The 20312-nt window shown below is 31.1% G+C and overlaps 1 protein-coding gene across 1 annotated transcript in view; it reads left to right on the forward strand.

Annotated features, from left to right (window-relative positions):
• The window catches only part of LOC142327023 (U3 small nucleolar RNA-associated protein 6 homolog), a 52527-nt gene extending 35433 nt beyond the window's left edge, over positions 1-17094 (forward strand). Inside the window, exons 9-10 of the mRNA XM_075369784.1 lie at positions 10327-10597; positions 12713-17094. Of these exons, the coding sequence (XP_075225899.1) occupies positions 10327-10597; positions 12713-12870 (429 nt within the window). The 3' untranslated portion in view covers positions 12871-17094. The remainder of the gene's footprint in view (positions 1-10326; positions 10598-12712) is intronic.
• Positions 17095-20312: the final 3218 nt, after the last annotated feature.

Genomic DNA, 20312 nt, shown 5'->3' on the forward strand with positions numbered 1-20312 from the left:
GTCATGAGCATTCATGATTCCTCTTTTATATAACAGTCTATTATAAAGAGCTAAGATTATTCTGGGGAGCTGAATGATAGATCTCATAGAACTAGCTAGCTATCAGATCAAAGTTATTTTAACTTATAAGTTACTGGAATGGATTATCAAAAAATAAAAAATAAATTGATTTGATTCTTAAACACCATACAGTACTTTATAATTTCTTGTTATAATATCATATGTTTGAAATTCTCCAACGTAACATAAAATTGTTAACCTTATTATTATATGCATTCAGAAAAACATCACATTATTCATTTACAACTGTCCGTAGTCAAGGCGGCGCAGAGCTTAATGTTATGTTATTATTATCTGCTGTTATTGTTGTTTTTATTGAGAAAAATGACAAGGAAAAGGGAAAGGGAAGAGTGGATTTCAAAAGGAAATTAAAGAAAATAAGTTTTTCTTGTAATAAATATATATAAGAAATATTTATATTTAATTAGATAATTAATTTTTATTTTTATTTATTTTCCTCCTTGTTTTATATATATGTTATTTTATATCACATTTGTTAAGTGCTGTAAGCAAAACTTTGCTGGTAGTTGAAGTAAAAGAGTACTCATACCCAAAAAGTGTACACACTGTTGAGCAAATTTTGGTTGTCAGATCTCATTTTGCAAACCTGTGTTTAGACATTCTATCCCTTGCACATTGCCTTCTTTATTTTTCAGGGGTGTGTTATTGCTCCAGATGAGCTCCCCATATTTTTAAAAAATAAATGTACTTTCATCTCTTTTCTATTAATTTTCCACCCTCCTCTTATATTTAAAAAACAATTAAAATTAGTAACTCTTTTTTAACTATTCTTTTCCAACTATCATTTCAGTTTTGGGTCTTTCTTACTTTCTACTTCTGATTAGCAGCTCACACTTTTCTCCATATTATATCTCATCCCATTCTGATGTACACTTGAATACCTGAGAATAACATCCAGGAAATGACAAATTGCTAATGTAACAGGGTAAGCAAAAGTCTGAAGAAGGAACATTACAGAGGGCCTTAGAGAGTGACGACCAGATAAAATCAATATTTTTGATTATTCTTTATTTTACTTCACCTTTGTGTATAATATAATTGTACAAAAAAATTAATTTAAAATTCATTACTGTTTAAATTTTTTTTTTTTTTTTTTTTTTTTAAATCTGAAAATGTCATCCATTCTGTTAATGTCCAATTTTTTATTCACATAACTTCAATAACAGTCCTACTTATCTAAGGAAAAAACGTTTTATATCCTTTTAATAAACTACCTATGAAATATTACAAATAATCTAAATATTATTTACTGAAAATATTTTGATTACAACATTATAATAACTTAAACATCATTGAAAAGAAAAACATACTTTGTACAAATAAATAAGAGTAAAGGGACTTATTAAAGCCCCCACAACCACTTCCTCTGGGATGTCATCTACAATTTCCCATTCTTCAAAGTCTCCTCTCCATCACCTCATATACTGGAGGATATGGTTGAGGAATCACCTGACCCAGGGTGTCGGAAATCCTTACCATCAAAACTAAAAAAAAGAAAAACTGGATCACATACAACTAATCTTTTATTTATTTTCCTGAAATTCTGTATCTATAACTACCTGTACTTATGAGCATTATTCAGTAGAGCGTTATAGGTCTTCGGTCCTGCATTGAGCATAGTAGGGTATTGCTGCACACATATGAACCACTAATCGTATGCTTCCAAATAGCACATCTTCTACAACAAGATGTGATAACACTCAGAGGCTATGTTTCTATGAGAGATACAACTGTCTCTAATAGACAGTAAGGAGAGTGATGGAGTTGCTATTTTCATGCAGAATGAAGTATCTGCTACAAGGATACTACTAGCTACCCCAATTCCTACTGTTGCTGTCAAGGTCTCTCTAACCCCTTCAAATTGCATGTCTATTGCAGATACAAATTGCATGTCTACAATTTGTATTTCTCTCCAAACTCTGTGTTCAATGTTCTAGAATTGTCAAATCTCCTCACATAGATCCTATCACCTTCGTTAATAGTAAGAGACTTCAATGCTCACCATATTTCCTGGGCCTCATCTTTCTACTCTTCTCGAGCTCATATGATAGAGTGAGGCAAGACTTTGACCATTGTGTGCTAAATTATGGGTCACACATGTTCATGTACATGTCCATGTCACCTGGTACGTTATCCAACATCAACCTCTCCTTATGCTCGCCGAGTTTACTCCCTTGTCTTAATTGGTCTGTGATGACTTTGACGGCAGTGATCACAGGTCGATTAACAAAGGCCACGAAGATGGATTCTTAAAAAGGCAGATTAGACGGTTACCATAAAGCCTTCCCATCACAGTGTGATAGTAACACGGGTGTCTTTGATCAACTTTCCTCTTTTATGTCCATGATACCTGAGAATGCTAATAGATATCCTTCAAACATCAGGAAACCCTAGATGTCCTTTTGTGGATTGATGATTACCAAAACACTAGTAGCAGATGACGGCAGGTACTGTGTAAATTTAACCGAAGACCTACAAATGAACATCTAGATTTGTACCGTAAGGCTAGACCGGTGTGTCATCGGGTATTCTTGGACGCTAGGAAAACATCGTGGAGGAAACATAGACACCATCTCATGCACTATTCCGTCTACTGTGTGTTAAAAGATTCATGCAATTTGCAGATCATCAAAACAATCTATTCTTTGGTTTATTAATGAAGGAGAACTCCTTTCATCATCTTCTGCAGTAGCAACTACTTTAGCAAATTATTTCTGTTCAGTGTCTCTCACTTCATCATATAACGAATTCAGTAACGAATTTCAGAGGTAATAAGATACAGATGGAAATATTATCACTGAACATTGGTGATTCAGTCGCTGAATTAAATGCTCCATTTCCATTCAGCGAGTTGTCACACACACTTAGAAACTCCCATGACACCTTTCCTGGACCTGACAATATTCATTTCAGTATGTTATCACACCTTCCTCATTTGGTGTTGCAACACCTGTTGAATGTTTATAATGATTTATTCTTCGCACAAGTCTTCCCACCCGTTTGGTCAGAAGTCGTTGTCGTACCAGTAATTAAATCTGGTAAAGACAAAGCAAGCCCCTCAAGCTATCATCCTATCTCCTTGACAAGCATTTTATGCAAAGTAATGGAGAGAATGGTGAAGCACAGACTTACTTGGTACATGGAGAGTCATGGCCTTTTATCTCCAGTATAGTGGTTTCTGAAAGGACGATCCTCCATTGACCATTTAGTGTCATTGGTTACAGCTATTCAAAACGCTTTCCTACTATGCCAGTGGCTCATTGCTATCTTCTTTGATATCAAGGCGTTTGACACAGTCTGGTGACAAGGTATTCTACACACCCTCAGGGGAATATGCTTGCTTTTATTAGGGGTTTCTGAAATGTCCTAACTTTTTCTGTTCGTGTTGAAGATTTTCTCTTGCGTAGCATCATCTTGGAGAATGGAGTACCTCAAGGAAGTGTATTAAGTGCCACCTTATTTTCTTTAGCCATTAACAGTATTACTAAATGTGTGCAGCCACCTGTATCATTTTCTTTATTTGTTGATGACTTTGCTATATATATTGTGTCCCGTTCAGTAGCCACAGCAGAGAGACTGCTACAGAACACTATATCTCGCCTTGAAGCTTGGTCCAAGGTTACTAGTTTCACATTTTCACCCGAGAAAACAAAATGTCTTTTCTCATCTGCTAGACCCCTGTATTTCACAAGTCTTTCTTAGTGGAGAGCTAATTATTATCTCTTCTGATGTCAGATTTTTAGGGTTACTTTTTAATAGCCGCCTTATGTGGGTTAAACACAACAAAGAATTAAAAAACAAAATGTTCCAAACTTTTAGACATGCTACAAGTCCTTGGTAATACCAATTGGGGTGCCGATCGGTCGTGCATGTTGCGTTTTTACTATTCCTTAATTCGTTCCTGTTGAGATTATGGTTGTGTCGTCTACTCTTCAGTGCACAATACCGTGCTTAAAATGCTGGATGCCATACATCAAGCTTTCCTTTGGCTTGCTACAGGTATCTTTAGATCAAGCCCTGTTGTAAACATCCTTGTTAACTCTGGTGAGCCATTATTTTGGAATAGATGGGACCAAGTTTTAGAATCTTATTTTACCCATCTTAAAGGACAGCCAAATCACCTGGCTTTTGATGCAGTCCTTGGAAATACTTATCTTTGAAGATATGAGGACCATCTACATCATACTGCACTTGTAGATATTCATACCCAGCATTTACTACGCTTATAAATGTTGACGCACCTTCAATTTTTCCAATTTATCCGTATTCATATCCTCCGTGGAGAATTAACCTTATTAATTTTATGTTTGACCTCACAATATATAATAAAGAATCAACACCAGCTACCTTCTTTCAGCAAATGTTTCACCACAAGACAAACCCAGATGGATCAAGACAGTATGATACTGTTAGATGCGCATTTATTGTTAATGACCAAACCTACATGTTTGGTCTACCCGGTCTTACAAGTGTATTTACTGCTAACTATATGCTATACATAAGGCTTTGAATATCATTAATCCTAAGTACTGTCATATCCTTATTTGTAGCGACTCGTGTAATGCTCTCCAAGCCCAAAAAAAATTTTATTCCAGACATCCTATCATCACCGACATCTACAATGCAATCGCCGTGTTGAAACATTGCAACACACAAGTGAGTTTCTGTTGTATCCCTAGTCATGTGGAATTCTGGGTAATTAACATGCTCCCAAAGATGCATGTAGTCAACCATCCTTCACTACCTGTGTTACTACATCTGACTTATTAACCATGTCAAACACGCACTTCGTGCAAGGTGGCAAGACGACTGGATTGCCATAGTTGACAATAAACTTAGCTATATCAAAGATACTGTGTTGCTATGAGATTTCTCCCGCAGGAAAATTTGCTGAGAGGAAGTGGTCCTCTGCTGATTGCGGATAGAGCATACGAGAGCTACTCATAGGTACCTGATGTCAGCAGAAAATGCACTGATATGAATACAATGAAAGTGCTGCTTAACTGCACGCATTCATTAATGCCGCTTGGCTGTGTGGATTGCATATATTAATGTACCTATCGTCGTAAATTTAATTGCCCAGGGATTTTCATCAAATCCTGGGCAATAATGAAGTTTTGGACCGGGTATTTTTATTTCTCTGAAGTATTAGTATTTTACGTACTTTTTAATAGTGTTCTTAAAATTTTCTTTTTTGTACGGCAGTTGTATATTTTTGTATTTAACATTTTAGTTTGTTTTTTATATTTTGTCTCTGTTTTTAGTATTTTAGTTTGTTTTTAAATTTCTACACTGTTAGTTTTTTATTTTGTTTTAATATTGTTGTTATTAGATTTTATATTTTATTTTTATATTTCATGTTTTTGTTTACCAGGTGAAAACAAAAATGTTTTTCACCAAAAAAAAATAATAAATAAAACCAAGTAATCATCTGTCACATTACACTTTTCATTTGATGCTTTAGGTTGAAGGGTCGTGTACCATTTTCTTTAAATTGGTGGAATATACCTTTCACACAGTTAACATCCACCATCATCTTTGCATTTTTAAATTCCTTCCGATCTCTGGAATATATTCTTGTGAAACACTAATATTAATATGTTCTTTTATATACTTTGATATTTGAAATGGCTTTATTGTTTTTACAAAGATTGGAGCAAAAACTGATTTGTAATCTTGAACCATACTCTGCGAAATGTTAATTACTTGACTTTTTTTAAGCACATTGAACAAGAGACTGCCACTCCTCTGAAATATACACATTTTTTTCAATCTTATTAAAATTTATGGAGCGATGGGCTATACAAATGACCGCTTTCAGGAAAAATGATTGTATATATTTTTTTTATTTCTTTACAAGCAGTAAAGTAAGATAGAAAACAAATAGATGTTTTTATTCTTCCCTGCATAGTTGTCAATAAATATGAAAAGAGTTTTTACACTAGTCTTGAAAATTTTCAATATAATGTTGCAGAAATGAGATTATCTCAGCTTCTTTTTTTTTGCCTCAGATTCATTGTAAATTTACATTTTTGAATCTTTTATTTTTGCTGAATAAAAACACTGATTAAATACCCAACAATTGTCTGCTATAAAATATTTATCCAACCGGTAGAACAGGCAAAGGAAGATTCTGTTGATGGGCTGTAGATAATACAGCCCATCTTTTGCTGGTTTACGTTCATCATAACATTTTTGTGCTGTAGGAAACTGTTCATTTTTGTCACACAGTAACTTATTTTTTTTCGTGTAGTTAATTTTCATTGTCTGTCTTATCTTTCAATTTATCATATGTAGGACAGCATCAGATTGTGGTTTTCAAAGTGAAAGTTAAATTTGGCTTTGAAAACTTGATTATAATATTCATAAGTTATATCAGGTTTACATTTTATACCAAAGTTTTTTTTTTTGAAACTTCTGGTTCATATATTTTGTTGATTTATTAAAAGAAACAGGATAAATCCAATGATACAAAATAAATGGTCTACATTACTCTGTCACATACAGTTATTTTATTCATATTTTAATAAATATGTAGATTTAAATTTAATTTGATACAAACTAAAATTATACTAATCAAACCAGTTAATGTTATTATTAGAATTTAATGACAATAAATGAACAATTGATCGAAAGTCTTTGTTAATAGCTACATAAAACTAATAGTTGTTGTTTCTAAATTTCTGACCAGGAACAAAGAAATCAAATTTTGAAAGCAATTCTGCACAGACAATATGATTATTAATAATTTTATATGCAAAAATTAAATCACATCTTATAAGTGATGATTGTATCGACAGTATATACCGAAGCAGATGCAATTCAGCTGTGGTCCAAATAATGCATTGTGTGACCAGTTTTATAAGAAACATATCTAAAGAAAAGGTGATTCACTTTTTCTAGTTTTTTTTAAAAGTTCAAGTTTCCAGATGCTCGAGCAGTATAAAAAATGTGAATAAATAAATGCAAAATATAAAGTTCAAACGTGGTGATATTCCTGAAATTCTGTGAAAACCTCTTTATAAAATTTAATTTTTTTTTATGGCTTTAGAAACAACATAATCAATATGATTTTTAAATAATGTGTACAGTCAAAATAAACCCCAAGATCCGTAATTTCAGTAACCTAATTGAGATATAGATATCATGGATTCTACGATCACTAACTTCATTATTAGTTATCTGTTTTCCAAACGTTATGGAGAAACATTTATTAACATTACATGTCAACCCGTTAAGATGGTACCAATTTACCATAGAGTCTAAATCCCTTTGCAAAAAAATCTTATCAGTCGAGCCCTTAATAGTTAATGCCAGTTTAGCATCATCAGCAAAAAGCAAAAGTAGAGCAAACTCAATAACAAAGTTCTAATCATTGATATAAACTGAGAACAAAGGTGATGCAAGGTGTGGGTTCCTTGCCCACCTTTATTTTAGATAAAAAGATTCCATTTTTTTTTACTGATAGCTTAGGCTAAAGGAACATTCTTTGACAGAACTTCCTAGAATAATTGGAAATGATTTTATATGATTTTCAGTTTTACTATATGTTTAACAAGTTTAACAATATGATTTGATTTTTATTTGTCCTACAACCTAAAGATTTTTCTCATATAATCTGGAGAAGCACTCCCAATTTTTTTGTAAACTGATAACCTTTCTATTTTGCTTTATTTTATTTGATGTAAACTACAAAACTCAGCTTTACAAACATATTCTTTACCATCTAGACTAATGTAATACTTAAAAAATGCATTCTTTTTTTTTGAATAGCATCATTTGATTGATCAGTAATACCTTGCAATTTCAGCACTAAATCAAAATGATGTCTGTTGATTTTAAAATATCTTGTGAGACCTGATAGTTAAATAAGAATACTGTAATTTTTTACCTACCAATTTGTTAAAATTTTAATATTTTATTTCTTATTGATGAAGTAAACTTTCTGTACGTATACAAAGTGATTTAAAGAAACAGGAAATTTAAAAAATTAAATAACTTTAATGAAACATTTTTATTAGAAAATGAATTTTATTTCATTTAATTAATACATTTTATGAAATTGTACAAATGTTGCCATTTTAGGATACATACATTTTAGTTTATTTTTTCAAGATGACATCTTGCAGGTGACCTCCTCTTCTACGTAAACACTCACGAAGTCTCTTCGTTAAATTGTTCATGGTTTGACATAACATCTCAATTGGAATTTCCGCGATTGCTTCTCGGATCTTTGCCTTCAGTTCTTCCGTTGTAGCAGGTCTACTGTGGAACGCTTTGCTTTTAAGGTGACCCCACAAAAAGTAATCGCAAGCTGAGAGATCAGGCGATCTGGGAGGCCATCTAATGTCACCATTACGTGAAATGACACCTTGTCCAAACAATCGGCGTACAGCTGCCACCGATATTCGTGCAGTATGTGATGTTGCTACGTCTTGTTGAAACCAGGCTGTGTTAAGAATCGGTGGAAATCTCTTTTGTTGTTCCACAACAAAGGTTTTAAGCACGGCTACGTAACGAGCCGACATCACTGTAATCGCAAGACCGTTGTCATCCTCAAAAAAATAAGGGCTTATAACACCGTAAGATGACATAGCCCACCACACGGTCACTTTCTGGCTGTGCAACGGACGCTGGTGTAGCTGCGTAGGATTTTCTTGTGCACGGTATCTGAAATTTTGCTCGTTAACAAATCCACTGAGGTGGAAATGCACTTCGTCTGACATCCACAGTTCGTGAACAAACTCTTCGTTATCATTTATCTTCTGAAGCATTACATTACAGAATTGTGCTCGCACAACTGCATCGTTCGGTTTCAGTTCCTGGACGATCTGCAACTTGTATGGATGGTATTGCAAGTCTTCACTAACATTCTTCGAACGCTTGAACTATGCGATTGTAAACATGCTGAAAGACGACGGATTGACCGATATGGACTTTGTGTGACAGCATTTTGTAAAGCTTGAACATTCTGTGGTGTACGAACGGTTCGCTCACGACCTGGAGGTCTCTTTTGCATTGTCGAACCAATTTCCTCAAAATTCGATATCCATGTTTTAATTGCATGTGCTGGTGGAACACGGTCATGCCGTCCCAGATTAAAATGACGGCAAAATTCTCTTCGCGCTCCCTCCACACTGTCATTGTTTTTGTAAAACGCTTTGATAGCAAATGAACGTTGTGCACCACTCCAAGGATCCATGACAACTAAATGGCAGGTTAGGTTAGAGAGGCTGGCGCCACTTATCAAGTGGTACCAATCGCCCACGGCTACCAACACAACTTTCAAAATTTCCCGTTTCTTTGAATCATCCTGTACTTATTAACATACGTTTCGTATTCATGTTTTCTCATTTCTTTTTCATTCTCTACATTTTTTATTTTTGTTATTACTGTCACTATTATTTACATTATCACTAACAACAAAAGTCAGATCAGCATCAGCATTACTAAAACTGCTTTACATACCTACTTTGTTTAACTTTACACTAAAAAAATCTTACGGAGTAATTGTCAACACACACCACTGTTTCTAACATAACTAAGAATGAAAAATTGGACATATCTGGTTTATATCTGCTTTTTATATTCAACAAAAAATATGTATATTATAAACATCTGTGAATTCAGATTGATATAGTTCCAAATTCTGTAAGCGGTAAGTCTGGCTGTACACCTGCTAATAAAGGAATAAGTTAAGAATGAATAAGTCATAAACCAATTTTTGTAATTTTGGTCTTTTCCTGGTTGGTATTCTCAAGAGTCTCCAATTTTTTACACATTCAGCTGTCCTTAAACATCCAGTTATAAGCAAACACACAGTACAGTGCCTTATAAATATCCTTTAATTAGTATAAAAAATTTAATTTATATTATTGTTTTTTAATTTTTTTAAAATTGGTTAGAATATATTTGGTAATTAAAATATTTTATCATAAATATTTTAAATAAGTATCAGAGCTGTTTTAAATTTGTTCATAATAAACTAAACTTTTTTATCTCAGTATTGGACCTCTTACTCAATTCTTTTTTTCTTATCTACAATAAATTAGTGGGAATAAACTTTCTGAAATATGTGGAAAGTATATCCACTAATATGAGATGAAAACTTTTGTGTACTTTATATTTAAACAAAAGTTCAGTCTTATCGGTTAATCTTCCATACTACAGAAAGTTATCGGCATTCAACAGATATTCAAAATTATGAATGTCTGTTCATAATTTAATCTGTTTGTTTCTGTGTAGGTTGAAGATTTATTTAAAGAAGCTACTAATGGTTCACAGTGTCCACAAATAGCTAACCCATTGAAAGTCCTGTATTTAGAACGTCTGGCTGTCAATAAAGGAATATCAGCAGCAAGAAAAGCTTATGAACAGTTAGCACAAACACCTCCATTTTGTCTTGAATTACATTCAAAAATGGCTGCTTTAGAAAGTTTTCAACCAGAACCTAGTCTAAAACATGCACGTAATTGTCATACGTTAGCATGTAAACAATTTGGGTCGAGTAATACAGGTAAGTAGGTTTCACTGTGATTTATTTTTAATTTTATTTAATACTGATCACTTGAGTTTGTTATCATTAGCATTATATTAGAAGTTAATGCCCTTACTTTTTATATCTTTTTATACCTAAAAAGCGAAGTTATGTGAATATTTTTAATTCATTTAGAAACTTGATGAAGAAATGACATTACTAAACAACAACCATTATCTTACAGCCTTTTTAAACTTTAAATTTATTTCAAATACTTTTGTGAAACTTTTATTAATAAAAATATTAAACAACTTTCCTTAAAATTTTGTTTATGGGCAGACATATTTTTTTGATGATTGGTTTAAATTTCATCCTGTCTCTTTATTTAGATAAATTTTATTTAACCAACCTACATAAGAAGTTTAGCCATGGTGGGCAATCTGAATTGGAGATTAAGTAGCTTAATGATTTTAAGTTAAATTTCTTCTTCACTTCAAGGATTAGGCAATGTGCCTATTCCAGAAACTGTCTTCTTGTCACACAGCCAATGCATCTATGATCTTTTTGGTCCATATTCTAAACCCAGGTGAGTTAATCAAACTGCTTGCATACAATTCAGATGTCCACACCCATTTATTTTGTATTCCTTCATATTTTCAGTATAATGTTTAATAAAATTTATAAAAGTATATTTTATGGTGAATTATCAGAAATTTGATTTCTCTATTTTAATTATAGAATCCATAAAAAATAATAATTAAAAATGAATCAAGTAATAGCTCTGAAATAAGACAACATGAATGGAAGAAACGTAATGATTTAATTTAGAATCAATCAACGAACAAGTTTTTGAAAACCACAAAAAAAAGAAAAGGCTGCTTTATTCTATTACATAAATAAGGTGACCCAAGGTATGCTTAGGCTTTGATCTTATGAGCGATGTGTGATGAGATTGCATATATATTCAGGCTTGGTGAAAATCTACCTGCTCATAAAGAATCCAAACTGTTAATCTTTCATCATCTTAATAAGCCTTACATGTTGTTGTGGTTTATCTCTTTCTTTTAAAATAATCTCCTTGTGCTGTTAATGCAGTACTTCAGAGTTTTCCCACTGATGGAACACTTATTTAAATTCTGTTGATGAAATAGTGTGTATGTCTCATAACAAATTTTCTTTGACCAGTTCTACTGTTTGAAAATGGCAGCCTTTCAATCGGTTTAAGTTTTTTTTTAAACAAAAAGGTCCACAGGACCCAAGTCAAAAAAATAAAGAGGCTGATGAATAAAAGTCATCACATCATTATTCACTTTTTTAATCAAGAATTCATTGAAACAGTGACATATAGCATTCATGGTTGGCTTGCCCACACCATTGTCCACTTCTTATATATTATTTCTCTGAAATACTGCATTATCATTACATAAAATTCTTTTTTGTTCATCACATTGATTTTTCTATTCCACTGTGGTCATTGAATTAAATACGATAATCTGACCTCATTTCTCATGACTTTTTTTTGCACATTCTAAATTGCTTACCGAAAACAGTGTGTATTTAACATTCAAAATCTAGTAACATAAAACTTATACAAATTTCCTCTTTTTGTGACAATTTCAAGTCAGTTTAATGAGCCTTACTATAGTAATACACACTTTTCATTGTATTTGTCTCAGTTGATGTTGACCACTTCTAATTTTTTTATTATGCGCAATTGTTAACATCCCTGATTAAAATATAAATCCCTCATAGCACTGTATATATGAACAGTATACACCTGCACACCAAAGTGTTGTAACTTTTTTTACCTTGATGAAAGATTACACAAATTTAAGATGAAATTTTAAATTTTATTGGTCTTCTATACCTTCCATCTTAGAATCAGAAAAAGTTTCTTTAAACAAAAAAACATAACCTCATTTATTTCTTGGCCGTCATTTAAACAATCTTATTTTAGAACAAGTGTAGTTTTATTAGTATACTTTATTAGCTTTTTGTAAAATAAGTAATGTGAATGAACTATCGTGTGATATTTTAATGGCAGGACTCCAATTCACTTCAGTAACTACCCAAAAATGTAAGTTAACATTACAAGTTAATTTATCTTAACCCTTTGAATATATTAATTTTGTGAAATTTCCTTTTTAATTTCAGATGTTTGGATGGATTACATAAAATTTGAAAACAAATATGGTGATTCAACTCTAGTTTCAAACATTCATTTGAAAGCAACAAGCACACTGAAAAAGCAGTCATTAGTTGATAGCTTTATTAGCGAGTTCAACTTAGCAAAAAGCAATTCGACTATATAAAAATAAATGTTCACAGCCAGTTATTTGTTGATTATTTACGAACTTGAATTCTATGTAGATATGAGTATTTTATCAATTGCTGTTCTTCTGAGTTCCAAAATGTTATAATATCTCTTAATTTATAATTTTCATTAATTTTAGTACATGTAAAATATTCATATGTAGAATAAAATTGAAAACTGTTTTGTAAAAATTTACTTATTATATTTGTATCCATATTAATTTTTTATCTTAAATACTTGTTATATGTTATTATTAAAAAATTATAAATTACTATTGTAAACTTCAAGATTTATTGTATTGAAAGATACATTTTATTATCTTAATTAAACAAGATTGACCCTCAATCACTGTAAAATCATTACATATAGGTATAAAATAAGCTCTCATAACATGTAAATTTTACATAGTATATCTTAATGAACTTCATGTATAAAGAGTTCAAGAATCTATTTCTAATCTTCAATGAATTCTCTGGAAATTTAGCTAAGAGCACTATTAATGTTATATGGTAATAATGAAAAAAGTTTAGGGTGTGTAAAAATTTTGTAGATAATATTGGTTAGTGATTAACCCTTTATTTAATGTGTTAGTTATGCAGGTAACTGTGACCCCCATCACTGTTTTTATTTTATAAAACTACAGAAACAAGCATGTTAGTTGATAACTTCTACTTAAGATATGTGTATAATATTTCAACCTTAAATAGTAAACATTCTAGAATACTGATTAAGAAATGTTTTAGCATGAAAAAAAGGTATACAGTTAGCTTACAGTTAGCTCAATCACTGTAAAATCATTACATATAGGTATAAAATAAGCTCTCATAACATGTAAATTTTACATAGTATATCTTAATGAACTTCATGTATAAAGAGTTCAAGAATCTATTTCTAATCTTCAATGAATTCTCTGGAAATTTAGCTAAGAGCACTATTAATGTTATATGGTAATAATGAAAAAAGTTTAGGGTGTGTAAAAATTTTGTAGATAATATTGGTTAGTGATTAACCCTTTATTTAATGTGTTAGTTATGCAGGTAACTGTGACCCCCATCACTGTTTTTATTTTATAAAACTACAGAAACAAGCATGTTAGTTGATAACTTCTACTTAAGATATGTGTATAATATTTCAACCTTAAATAGTAAACATTCTAGAATACTGATTAAGAAATGTTTTAGCATGAAAAAAAGGTATACAGTTAGCTTAAAAGGTTTTGTTAGTGATAGTTCTCAAAACATGGATCTATGCACAAGCCAACCTCACAGTTAGGACACCAGTTCAAAGAATCCTTCCTTTTACCATTTTTATAGCAGACAACACATCTCTTTTGAGGATTGACTTTTTTACTTACAGCTGAAATTCTCTTTGGGAAATGTCAGTCAGTCAGTCAATCTGGATTGGGAAGGCTTGATTGTTGACCGTCCACAACATGATTTTTTGTTCTTACAGTGTTGTTGAATAAATTCACTGATTAAAGATAATCTGAATAACACATATGATTTACTGTTTGGTGATTCTTCTTCCAAATTATATAAGAATTTAAAATTGTAATATTTATTAATCTTTTAAAAACTTTCATGTACCACTTTTTCTCATGTTTGTGTTCAACAGGATAACACTGTAACTGTTGTCATGTACTTGTTATATAACAAGTTGTTATATACAACTTGTTTGTCATGTAACACCACCATTTACTTGTTATTAAATAAAACAATAGATGGTTTCATTTCATTTACTTTTGTGTACTTGTTAAGTCTTTTCTACAAATTCCACATTGTTAAATGTGGATATGAATGAAACGTAATTGTTTTTCACACCATTTGAAGTATACAGATCACCAGAATGTGATGAACACAATTCACCATGTGATATATTCTTTCTTTTCAGATTAAGTGTACCAATGCCATCTGCATTTTTACTTTTTAGTAAATGGGCTAAATTATGACTTGTAGTAGCAATTGTCCATCCACAATGTGTAATTACCCAAAAGTTTTTCTATAAGTGTGAAGACTACACTTTCAGATCAGAGATTAGATTAGAATCAAACTGCATAACTTTTCCAGTTTACACATTGAAGGACCATGTGTAACCAGTTATAAATTCACAAACTTCTAACGTTTTCATGCCAAATTTTTCTACCTTCTTAGGCATGTACTAGTGAAAAGACAACAAGCCTTTCCATAAAAGCAAAGATTCATCAGTGCAAACATCTTTCAGTGAAATATAGACTTCTTTAAACTTATTGTTAAGCTGAAAAACTATAGTGTGAATTTTGAATCATTTTTTTGGTCCATTAAAATTTTCTACCAGTCTATTGTCATTGAAATAAAGAAATTTTGACAGCAATTCATATTTATCACATGACATGATGGAAGAAAAAATTTTGCTTTCAAAGTTGGTCTATTGGATATGCCCATGAGAATAAACATAGATGTTAGTAAACGTAGATGTAGATATTAGTAGATCCCCATGAGAATAAACATAGATATTAGTAGATATATATATATATATCATCACTGTTACAGCAAGAAACAAATTCCATTGTCATGAAAACAATGAGAACAACATACCCAACTTTGCTCTCTCTTGCTGAGCATGTCTCCAAACAATCATATTTATAATGTCTCATTAAAAATGAATTTGAAAGCCTCAGAAATGCTATTGAAATCTATCTGTGGTTCAGCATTACAAACAGTAAAATTTTCTACCTTACCCTGATAATTTTCCATCCCCTCCCAAACACCAACAATATTATCCTCGTCATCTTTAGCAAACTTAAACCCCAAGTTATTATTATTATCAGTGACTTGTAATGCATCTCCAGAAAATAAATCGGTCATTGTATTAAAAGGTTCATCTAGTAGTAGGTCTACTGCATCACTAAAACTGTTATGCATTATACTACCAAATTCATCCTAATCAGTCACATCTAATGTAACAATATTTAAATGTTCAGCATCAGAGAAATCAGAGTCTGACGCTAAGTCATCTAATAACCTTGCTACTTCATTATCAATCACATAAGCACTATTTTCTGCCATGTTTGAACTGTTTGCTTTCTACAAAAAAAATCCCTAAACACAGCTTGATAACAACAAATCAAGTGCATACAAATTCACAAAAAAAAAACTACAAATGGTAAAGAAAGAAAGCAATATTATAAACACAATATTTTTATAACCACATCATCTGGAAAAAGATTAACGTTACATAAACACAAGATTACCTTACGAAAAGAATACTGTAAAAATGATGTTTTTATAACTAAAATTGTAAAAACATTAGTGTAAACTGAACAACATTGAATGACACAGTGGAAATTGAAATGACGGCAGCGTGGTGAGAGAAATAGGCTACCGTAAAGGAACATTCAAAACAGCTGTTTCTCTTGACAGTTGTTACAAAAATTAGGCCTATGAGTAACATTTTATAACTTAATGATACTATTTCCCCATATTATTAAATTGAGTCTAATTTTACTGTTTGTAATGCTGGACCTTAATTACTAAATTGAGTCTAAGTCATTTTACACAGCAGCAACTGACAGCAATACACAAAGCATACTATATTACGGCAAAACACTGTGGGACTGAATTTTCACTGCCGTACTAGTACAGTAAAACGCATCTAAAGATTAAGGGTTAATGTTTTCTAAAAAAAAAAAAGATGGACAACAATAATAGTAACTGCAGTACAATGAACTAAGTTATTCATAAACTGGAAATAACAATTAGAATTCATTGACATTGTATCGGTTGAAATGAATAATAATTTTTACAATCACAAAGAGATGCAGAGTTTGTTAATTTTGTTTACATAATTTATTAACAGAAAATTATGCTTCAGATGCTAAGACTTCAATTAAAACAAAAATGTTTACATTATTGAAAAAAATTTTTAATATTTTTATACCTGTATACTGCCCAGAGAGCATGTTTTCTGATGAGTTATAATGTAAAACATGGAGGATGGTCTTATTTTATTCCCAATAAAATAATTTCATGTATTAGAAATGAAATTTCTATAATACACTAATAATATTTCAATTACCCCCCCCCCCCCCCAATTTTATATAATAATTATGAAATGAGTTAGTAAGCTTCAGATTAATCTGCTAACATAAGATGATATGATATAAGATATTTTTGTTGTAGTGTTTGATGTTTTTAATGTTAGATGTTATATCATTAAAATAAAGCATATTTATTTTTAAAATATACTTGTATACTATTTTATTGTGTTCTATGCATAAATATTTTACATGTGAAATGTTATACATCAATCTTAAAACAACTATAATCCCGGTCCCCAAAAAGCATGGTGCATAAAGTGTCAAAATTACAGGACAGTTTGTTAAATTTCAAATTCAGGAAAAATTCTTCAAAAGGCTGAGTAAAAAGATGGAACAGATAATTACAGAAGTACAATACGGATTGAGTTAAATGAGAATGGATAAGGGATGTGATTGGGCCAAGAACAATTGATGAGCAGAGACTACGTAGAGAAATATAAAGGAATAAGTGTAGAAATAGCTTTCTACCGTGTCAGATGTGATAAAGCGAATGTTCAAATCAAATACTTTGACCTAGAAAGAAGATTAAAAATATTTATTACTATCAACATTGCTTGATAGTGTTAATATTATTCGTATTCAGTATCATATGTTAAGATATGATCAAAATGCTCCATGTATGTATAGATAGATGACATCTGTCTATAGAGGACATTATTAAAAATGAACAGTTTTAAAATTAATTTTAAATAGAATGATAGAATTTGGCAAAAAAATTAATTTTACGAAAACAAAGTAATCTAGAGTAGGAGACAATTTAGCAAAAGAATTTCTGCTTAAATTAAAAATTATAACAGTAAAAAAACTTACATACTTGTATTTCTGTACAGATATGACGCGTTGAAAAAATGAAAAAAGAAGTCTGCAGTCAGTTGAAATGTAGGTATGGAGGATATCGAAGAAAAATAAAAGTGAACAGAAAAAGTAAAATATGACTGCTTAATGAGGAGAATGAATAAGAAATAGAATGTTAATCGGAAGAGGATTAATTAAAACATTGCTAGAAGGATTAGTACAAGGTGAAAAAAGAGAAACTGGAAAAGAGTAAAAATGATTGATTATCTAAAACAAATCTGGAGCTATTTGGTACTTGAAAAGAATAGTTGAGAATAGAGGAGAAAATGGAAACAGATGTAGTACAAGCGGCCTTGAGGCAAATAACTTTATGATGATAATGATACTATCAGTACCTCAATATTATAGCTCTTAAAATTCAATAGTATGATAGTAATGTCAGAAGAGAATTTTTCTTCAATTAATATTTGTAATTAATTAAAGATTTTCTATTAACCAAAATTTAAAAAAAAATTTTTTGTTGCAAGCTGATTTTTTTTTATATTTGTTTCACATATTTAAAAATATTCTTTACAATCATCCTGATCCCTTTGGGGGAAGACACACCTGCCTTGTGAAAATCCCAGTCTCCATTCCTACCCCTGATGAGCATTACCGGAGGTCATCTTTTAGACCCTCTAAACTTGATTACACAACGCAGTTAACAGTTTGGTCTCTTGTCAGGATGCCACCAATGCAAATGCCTTGGCAGACATTTCCATCAGTGTATTTACACAACCTACTGTTGCCTTCATATAGCAACAGAAGGTTGCCATACATTTATAATCACTAAGGGTGATATAAATATACTTTAAAATCACCCTTAGTTCCTTGTATTAAAAATTATCATACATTTTAATGATAATCTGTAAAAGAAATTTATAAGTAATTTTCATGAAGTAAATATCAATGATAGGGTTTTAAATTGCTTTCAATTTCTATTCAGATAAATCCATAGAATTACTGGGTTTTTCAACATTTAATAGCATATAAGGATCTTTTCTTTTAAATTATAAGTTATGATATATTACTACAAATTATATAACAGACAGGATTTAACAAGAGTCAAGTTAAGTGATTAACCATCAAGGTGGATTGGCCTGTCTGTTTTCAGTACTTGTTTCATTTTCATTGTGTGTAGAATAATATGAGTGTGAATTTTATTCAATTAGTTGGCTATGTAAAGACATTCAATCATGTTTCTGCAAGAGTATCAAATTTTTCATAACCAGTATGTGCTTAAGAGCATAATATGGTTTTGCATTTGGTACATATCTAAATAGTGGATTGGTGGTTTGTGAAAAAATAAAGCCTGATTCAGCTGTGGAAATCTATGAAGATATGTATTATCATCAAAAAAACAGAGTTTGCAAGGTTATTTTACTGCAGAAATATTCCTTATGAATTCAAGATTACTCTGCAAGATTGTATTCTTTATCTACTGTTGGGTGACAGGTCTGTCATCTACCAAATTTTGTGAACAAGGATTGAAAATAAACCTTCAATTAAAATGCAGTAAATTCAATTTAAATTTTCTTACAGTGGATTAGTGTAATTATATGCAGCATGTGTCTAAACAGTTTGTGAAAAAATAAAGCCTGATTCAGCTGTGGAAATCTATGAAGATGTGTATTATCATCAGAAAAACAGAGTTGGCTAGGTTATTTTACTGCAGAAATGGTTTATTGAAGGGAATTAATAATATTGAAATAAAAATTATAATAATACAAATTAAAAAAATTATTAATATCACTTCAATGATGTTTAACCCGTCGTTGCTGGCTAGAGAGCATTGTGCTCACCCTACATGCTTTTTTTGTTACAGTTTTTTTCTATAATTTTTAAAAATACGACTAACTATATACCTTTTGTACTGGACGTTTAAAGATATTATTTTTTATATTATTGCATTTTTTGTTGATGTATTCAGAATTTGTTCGTTGGTGTCATATTGGTGAGTGCAACGCTCAGTAGCTAGTAATTGTGTTAAAGAAAAATTCAGTTTTTTCTAGTGTACATTTATGTGTTCAATATTTTCTTATGTTTTTACACAAGTTTATATATTTTTTTTAGTGAAACTTATGTACTTTTATATTTTATTTTATCAGTGGATACTGTTTTTGTTTTACATTCTATAAAATTTATCTGTTTGTGCGAAAGTAAACCATTGTAAGTTATTTCTTTCTTTTTATTATTTGCAATTTAATTGTTACTAAGACATCCACAAATGTAGAAAAATTCCTGTGTGGTTAGATGAAACTAATGAAGAGTGTAATTTGAACAATGAAAACTAGATTGATCATCTGGAAAAAAGCGATCACAATACAGACTCAGAAATATCAGTATGTTCTGATCATGAAGGAACAGCCACTGAAGTTATATGTGCTAGGTAAAGACAGAACTACTAAATGGAACTTGCATTGTGCACCAAAAAATGTGCAAACTCTATCACAATGTGGTTACGCATTTTCCTATAGTAAAAAGGATAGCAAAAGATACAAAAACAACACTTGATGTGTGGCACCTAGTTT

This window comes from Lycorma delicatula, chromosome 6 (genome assembly GCF_047948215.1).
Source record: "Lycorma delicatula isolate Av1 chromosome 6, ASM4794821v1, whole genome shotgun sequence".
NCBI lineage: Eukaryota > Metazoa > Arthropoda > Insecta > Hemiptera > Fulgoridae > Lycorma > Lycorma delicatula.